Genomic DNA, 8,153 nt, shown 5'->3' with positions numbered 1-8,153 from the left:
ATCCCGATACCCAACTCAGGAGCCGACCTCCGAATCAAAACTTGACCCCGACACCCAACCCCAACTCCCGATCCTAGATCAACTTCCCTACCTACCCGACCCCAACTTTTGATCCTGGATCAATCTTATTGCATTTACTATCATTTACGCATTAGCTGTTTATTTATAAATTAGAAAATGGATGCGGGTTTAGTGTTAATTTTCGTTTGAAGGAGTTACAACTAGGGGTGGGCATAAAATACCGAAAACCGAATTACCGAACCGAACCGGCTATTTCGGTATTTCGGTATTCGGTATTCGGTACTTGGGTCCGGTATTCGGTACCGGAATATTAAATTTCGGTATTTCGGTTTCGGTTTCGGTATTTATTAATTATCCCATTCGGTATTCGGGATTTACCGAATACCGAATTATTTCTGTTGGGCTCCTAAAAATTCCTTTTAATTTTTAAACATAAAGGGCTATAGGCCCATTCCTATAATTTAATCCAGCCCAAGCCCAATTGTCTTCAACATACCCTAACTCCCTAAGTGAAGTCCCTAACAGACTAACACTTAACCTATTCAGTATTCATCTCAATACTTCACTACTATTGAAGTTCTGCTTCTGCCATTCACGCCGCCTTCACTTCAGCCCTTCAACTTCACTACTACAGGTATTTCCCTCTTCTAGATCTACTGTTTCTATGGACGGTTTTATTTTCTTCAAGATCTATTGAAAGCTGAACACATTTATTTCCAGTTTGCCCCATGGAATCCATCAGAAGTGCTTATAACTTCAGCTGATTCTCGTATCAGAATTTTTGACGGATCAGATATGATCTATAAGTTTAGAGGTATTTTCTGATGCTACTGTTTCTGACTTCTGATTTTGGAGCTGCTTCAGGTGGTGGTGGTGGTGTGTGTAGTGTGCTGCTGCTGCAGGTAGTGTTGCAGCTTATGTTGTTTGTTGTTGTTGTGTGTTGCAGCTGAATCATTTTGTTGTTGTTGTTGCATGTTGTATGCTGTTGCAAGTGCTGTTGACTGTTGTGTGTAGTGTTGCAGCTTGTGTCTAGAATTTGATAATAATTTGACCATAATTAACAGACAACTTGGTAATAATTTGATTCCTTATCTATTGAGAAATGCTAACTCCTGAGAGTCGAAAATAACTTGACGGTTGGATTGACTGATGACCAGGTTGGAACCCAAAGACATCCCTATGGGACTTGCTTGAATCCACACTCACATACCAACATAGGACATATGCTGAGGCTGTCAAGCAGGCAATGTCAAAGACAACTGCAAATTGAATGAAGTCAGGAACAGAGCTTTACTGTATGCTTCATGTTGGCAGGCTTTCATATTCTTTTGAAGAATCTTCATCTACTCGGTTTGACTTCATCCACGTTATTCTTTTTGTCATCCACTTCATGCAAAGGTCATGGCCATAAACATCATGTTTTCGTGTCATATGTAGTGTAATGCCATTAAAGCCTTAGCTACAACAGTTTTCGACACATTAGTCAAAGGAAGCCTGCAATCTGCTCATAGAAGTTTTGTTGTCATTATATTATCATTCTTCGGTATGGAAGTATGTTGTATCATTCCACTGAGATTTTCCTAATCTATTACTTTATTTGTTTGATTAAACTGTCCTTTTACTTTATTGTCTATGTTAGATAATGTTAATCTCCCAAGTACTTGTTTTTACAATATATATGACTTCTCCAATTTTCTGTATCGTGTCTTCTTTCTTGATGAGCAGCTCCTTCCAGGGTGATGTGAATGCACCTTCCATAGTTGTATTTGTACCCTTGTCACACCTACACAAGAAAGATCAAACAAATGCAAACAACCAACCAAGCATAGTTGTCTTCTCAGATTGTGCCAATGTGTTGTGAAACTGTACCTACAGCACCAACAAACAAACAACCAGAAAAAATCTCCAATGTTAAGATGCAAAAATTTGGGTATTACCGAATACCGTACCGAACCGAATTTTTATTTACCGATTACCGAATTACCGAACCGAAGTTTGAAAGTTCGGTATTTGGTATATACTTTGAATTACCGATTACCGAATTATCGAATCTAAATTTTGAAAATACCGAACCGAATACCGAACGCCCACCCCTAGTTACAACTGGAAATTGCAGTAAAAGGTAAGGAAGCATGTGTTACTTAAAATGACCCAATTATCATTTGGCATCCGGATGAAAGAGCATATGCACTTTCTTCTTCAACTTTGCCCACTTTGTCTAATTGTATATTTATGAGTCCAAAAGTAACCTTTGAATAATATATCAAAAGAATTGAAACATTAAAAGAAGCATATATCCAAAATTTGACACTATAGAAAGTTGAGCCGGTCGGATTGAAGAAGCTGAATTGTTGCAATGTATAAAATTGTATAACTGTGTATTAGATGTATATAAATTTCTAATACATAGTAATATATGATTATATATTATTTATATAATATCGATACGTTATATAATTATTTATATAATATCAATAAATTGGTCAGTTCAACTGTATAGTAAGAAGCCCAAAGGAAAAAGGAGCTAACGTTAACCTACAACAATGTGATTGGGTGGACTAGAAAAACACGTACAATATTAATACTGTGAATACATATTTCATATATCACAAGATTGATAGAGCAAAGCCAATAATATCAGTGAAAGGAGAATGCCTACCTTCAATCATTAATAGGAAAATTTACTAAAAATTCCCACAAGATCCTATCATCAATCCACAAAACAATCTCGATTAACCCAATTAATTTTACAACTTAACAGTTTGTAACTTGAGAATATGGCATTTGCTCACCTAAGCACTATCAGACTAGTTTAATCTGCCAGGAATCAAGCACACTCACTGAACAATTCAACAAGAGGTAAATTTTAAAGCTTCCAACACCACCGCCCTAAAAAATGGATGTTCTAAGCTTAATAGTTGCTTGTTACCTTATCTTACAAGAGCCGCTAAAGCGAAGAACATCACTAGGCACAATGCTCCACTACATATATGTATGCCAACCATTTGAGATTTTTCTGCCTGTTTTTCCGCACAATATGGCTCCAAACTTCTAGGAGCTGTGATCTCTCATCAAAAGTAAAGTATCATACCCACTATGTACAATGGAAAAATATCCAGAATTTGCTAGCTAGCCTTTCCTTGGGTGCTCATCAATGTCCATGAATTCACCAGTCACCCTGCAAAATAGAGAGGCAAGCAGCAGCATCTCACATTTCAACAAGTTGTTCTGAATAGATTCTCGTTCATGGGTAGCTGAATTTCTAGTGTGTTACAATGTCTTAGAGCTAAATCACAAAGATCAAAGCGAAGTTTCTTTTTATTTGAAAAAAAAAAGGGTGTTAATGTACACCAATTCCAGCACTCTCAGAAACATCCTTATTTTGTAGTAAAAAAAAAAAGGAAAAGCAAATAATCCTCAGCAGTAAATTAACTATGAGATTAAAAATATAAACAGATCCAGTTTCACTATGAGTTCTTAGTACACGGCATGTTGTAAGAAGAAATAATAACATAAAGACTCCATAAAATGTTTGGGGAGTTTGCATTAAAAATATCAAGTACCTGTCATATGACAAGAAGGCATCACCAATTGTTCCACTAACTTTGTTCCGTACCTTTCTTACACAAACCTAGTGTATAAAAAGAACTTTTAGCGAAATATCTAAGGCAAACAACTAATGATCTTACTAAGCAAACCAAACCTGCACTTGATCCACGGGGCCAGCCGAAGGGTCTCTGTTACGATGAATAACAATACCATTGTCACACTTGTTTATGAAGTGTGCACTTCCGCTAATATCGTACAGATTTGGAGGACCTCCTACCCAATGATGCAACTGGCAAAACATATTTGATGGTCATTGATATTATCGAATTGAATAAGAACAAAGGCATCAAAGCAGCAGTAACACAACAATTTAAGTCATCCAACCTGTCTCGGATGTGCAACAAACCAAACATGACAGGAATGGTGTTGCGCAAACCGTTTTATCTTCGTCAGCATCTGGCTGACATACTCTGTTTCAGTCCTGAAAAGTTGAACGGTTATAAATGCCCCAACTCCAAGAAGTCACAACGAAAGAGAACATGTTCCTAGAGATCTCGATATTGGAGAAAACTGAATGGTAATGAACATGAACCATAACAACTACAATTTCAATGTTTCAAGCACAAAGAGAACTCATATTGATTTCAAGAGTGAAACATAGTATAGAAATGAAACAATAGGTAAGAGAGCAACCTAAGGATGCTATCATAATGAGGAGTTGGACAAGAACAAGTGGATGCTTCACCAAGTTGAATATTTCTGTAGGTAATATCTTGAAAAGGGGATATAACCAAGAATCCTAAACTTGAAAAAATTTCAGCCTTTAGGGTTGACAAGGGTAATCAATCTGTGGAGAAAAATGAGTGCTCGAGATCTAAGGAAGTAGGAGTTTCCTCTTGAGAGGAAGACATCGAAGAAGAAAGGCCAACCAACATACATTGTAGAAAAAACTGGTGCTTGAGATATAAGTCACAATTCCTATAGTCCAGGACAAATCTACTGAACAAATTTCAAAAGCAAGAATTATTGCAAATCATTCTCTGTTTCTAATGAAATGAAGCCACTGGATGGGATTGTAGAATTGCCACCCAATCCAACTGGAGGGTAAGTTTCATCCCCTCGTACTCCCCAACCCTTACCTCCCTGTCACTCCCACCTATAACATTTCCCGCGAAATTCATGTTTAGAATCTCTCTTCATTTTTTTTAAAAGGTCAAGATTTATAAATGAAGTACCAAGCTGACACAGGATAGTGCAGGACTCAACATTCTTCTACACATCATAAGAAACTCAAATAGTCAAACTGATCCAACCTATCCAACATACTACTATTACACCAAAAATATAAGTTATGCAAACATTTATTCTTAATTCTAGAAATGTCTCCTTTTTCCTTCAAAACAAGCTTTGTTCCTTTCCAGCCAAATGGTCCAGAAATTGCATATGGGTATAGTCTTCCAAATTTGCTTCAGACCTCTTGAAATCCTTTGGCTTTGCCAGCATTCTGGTAAACTCTTAATCTTCAGAGGCATCACCCATTATACACCAATAACATTTAGAAACAACACCCAATATTATCTGGAGCATCTGCAATGTACGAAAAGATGTTCCACTGTTTACTGGTTCTCTTCACACAGATGACATTTACTATTTAAAAGCAAAACCTCTCTTTTGCAAATTATTCTGAGTTAAACGAGCCTCCCGAATGGCTTTACAAGATCTTTGGTTCTCCAAATCATCTTCCGGGGCCAGTTAGAAACCCCTAGACCTGTTTGCTTTAATAACAGACAAGCAATTTTTAACTGAGAACATCTTGTCCTTGCTAATAGAGCAAATCAAGCAATATTCCTAGTTTTGATCAATTGAAACTGAATCCAGTTGTTGAAGCAGTTGACAGAAACCTTCCAATCTCAGTCAATTAGATTCCTTCTGAACTGTAATTGCCAACCAGAATTTGGACGGAACTCAGAGATGTAGCCATCCTAAACCATAGAGCAGCTAAAAATATCTGGAAACCTGTTCTTCAAACTTGTATTACCAAACCAGATGTCTGACCAAAATTAATTCTGGCCTCATTTCCCACGTCTGGAACACTATGTTGGTAAAAATCCCCCCCCCCCCCCAGTAAACTTAACCCTTTCCTGACTCCCCCTGTTATTCTCAATCGTGTGGGATTGTCTTCAACCATCCATCTTGCCACAAATAAATTCAATTATCCTATCCCAGATTTCATCACCACCCTTATTGTATCTCCATAGTCAATTTAACCAGTAGGCTCTTTTTGTATAATTTCAGTTTTTTCACTCCCAAACCTCCCTCATTTTTACCGTTAATGACCACTTCCCATTTTAAGAGATGTATCTTGCTTTGACTGGCAGTACCATCCCACAAGAACTGATCCCTTATGAAATTCAACTTCTTTCCAATGCTGCAGGTGTAGGTAAAAAGGACATAAAAATGTTGCCATTCCATTTAGCACACTGACAGTCCAAGTTTTTCTTCTTCTAGTGTTTGCTAGTGCGAAAGAAATGCTAGCACCTCTTCTCCCCTCCCAAGGGGTCATTAAATCGAGTAAAATCCAACCTTGTATATCTAGGAATGATGGAACTTCCTCCAGTTTCTGATCCTGACTCTCCTGCCAATGTAGCTTTACCCTTCCAACATCGATTATGACTGGTATTTTCAGTTGATTCAGAGTCGATCTTCGAATTTGCTAAATCCTTTGTGAGTGCATCCAAGTGAGCATTTATGGCTTCCTGTCTGGCTAAATTGGCTGCACGTTTTTCTTGGAACGAGTTCACTAACTGTGATAGTTGTCGTCGGATTTGGTCTCCCATAACTTCCGTCTCTGATACCAAGTTGTTATAATCCCCTGATATGGATCTAGTTATGGGAGCGCTGCAAAATGAATCTGATGTTTTCTTCCCACGACCTATGGTGCTGGTTCGTTAAGAGAAAACCTGCAATCTCATGAGTTAAAGTACTCAAACTGGAATAAGTTTCTGCTAAGATTTCATAGGATAAACGGAGTTTAAATACAATACTCATAAGATAACTACCCGAAGAAACTAGGACACAGTTTCCTAACATTACCGGAGTCAAAAACTGCACATAACAACTCCAAGGAAATAACTACTACTGGAATGAGAAACTGCAAATAACTACTATTGTAAAGCCTTTAGGAACCGAGTGCTAAACTTTGTCAATATTTTTGAATCTTCTCTGAGCCTTAGCCAGCTTATGGAAAACTTTTGTTTCTTGTCCCCTTGTTTGATCCACAAAAATCGAGAATTTTATCAGCAAAATATTTCTTCACACTTTGCCACTTTCTCCAGTTACCTCTTGATAAAATCCTCTCTGTTTCTGCTTGTTCTTCATCTGGAAGCACCCTTTCACTCTATCTCTTCCAGCCTAGCCAGTGCCTTATTTTTCTCCTCTTCCAGTAAAAATTAACCCTTTTCCCTCAATCTTCACCTCCTTTGGAATGATGCTACTGTCTCCCTTCACTTTTAATCATGCCCGTTGAAGATGATTTTTCAGAGATGTCTCCTCCGTTTTTAACCATCCTCCACACTGCTCTCTGATGGCTTCAAATATCTTATCTGACCAAAGGTGAAGAGGAAGACCCATAACTCTGACCCAAGTCCATTCTCTTTGTCATCTGTTCAAACAACATCCAGCAACTGGAGTCCACCACTCCAAGTTGATTTTTTTCTTTTTTCCAGCTCCACTCCCCTTGAAGAACATGTTCCGCCATGTATTTTGTTGGGAACTCAAACAAAAATTGAGTGCCAGCCATTTCATAAATCTTCACCCGAATGCGTTCTTTCAAATCGACACCGCCTACCTACGTATATCTGATAGTGTAGGTTTTTCTTTCAAATCTCTGTTAAAATGACCAACCACACATCTGCCCAAGACATCGCTTTAGCCGATGCTTTCCCCTCAGTTATGATGAATTTATTGTCGCTCGTACAGATCAATGCTCCGTTTACCCCCTTCGATTGCCATTTACTGGTTCTGCAAGTTCAGCATATGGAATTTTTGGGTCTGTCTTCCTGAGGATGTTAGTATTAGTGGGACTTGTATTTTTTTGATGAATCTGTTGATCTTAAACGTGATATCCCTACATCCAGCATTCAATGTCACTTCAGGATAATATTGACAGATCTGTTGTCTCCATGTACCGAAAAAAATACTTATAAATCTGCCAAACTTGTTGTTTTCCCTTGAACAGAAAAATAGTGCACATTGCTCCTTAAGTTTACCTTTTTTCACTTGCGGCCACATCATTCTCTCTTGCATTTCAAAATTCAAAGAACCCATCTTCAGATTTTTGAAGCACAACAAAGACAAGAATCCATGAATCTTTTGGAATTTCATTTTCCTTGCTCAACTTCTTGAAATCTGCTAGCCTGTCAAGATCCTTCAACAGAATGGACTACTAAAAGATTGCTTTTAAATGGAGTATCAGATGGCAGCAGTATGAGGAAAAGAATAGTAGTAGCAAACAAATATACCAGGGAGAAAATGCAACGAGAACGTAAAAATTCTCCCTATACAAGGTATCAGCACAATATATC

General features: G+C 37.8%; 1 protein-coding gene and 1 long non-coding RNA gene across 2 annotated transcripts in view; one reads left to right on the top strand and one right to left on the bottom strand.

Annotated features, from left to right (window-relative positions):
• The first annotated feature begins 1,012 nt into the window (after positions 1–1,012).
• LOC129873345 (uncharacterized) lies at positions 1,013–1,721 on the top strand. The gene is made up of 2 exons (XR_008762706.1): positions 1,013–1,093; positions 1,179–1,721. It is a non-coding gene; the product is annotated as an uncharacterized LOC129873345 (long non-coding RNA).
• An 882-nt stretch (positions 1,722–2,603) lies between these two features.
• The window catches only part of LOC129872087 (twinkle homolog protein, chloroplastic/mitochondrial), a 59,543-nt gene continuing 53,993 nt past the window's right edge, over positions 2,604–8,153 (bottom strand). Inside the window, exons 18-21 of the mRNA XM_055946957.1 lie at positions 3,955–4,051; positions 3,725–3,859; positions 3,585–3,652; positions 2,604–3,199 (exon numbers count right to left, since the gene is read on the bottom strand). Coding sequence (XP_055802932.1) covers positions 3,151–3,199; positions 3,585–3,652; positions 3,725–3,859; positions 3,955–4,051 — 349 coding nt within the window. The 3' untranslated portion in view covers positions 2,604–3,150. The remainder of the gene's footprint in view (positions 3,200–3,584; positions 3,653–3,724; positions 3,860–3,954; positions 4,052–8,153) is intronic.

Source organism: Solanum dulcamara, chromosome 11 (genome assembly GCF_947179165.1).
Source record: "Solanum dulcamara chromosome 11, daSolDulc1.2, whole genome shotgun sequence".
Lineage (NCBI taxonomy): Eukaryota > Viridiplantae > Streptophyta > Magnoliopsida > Solanales > Solanaceae > Solanum > Solanum dulcamara.
This window is presented reverse-complemented; position numbering and strand designations above follow the sequence as displayed.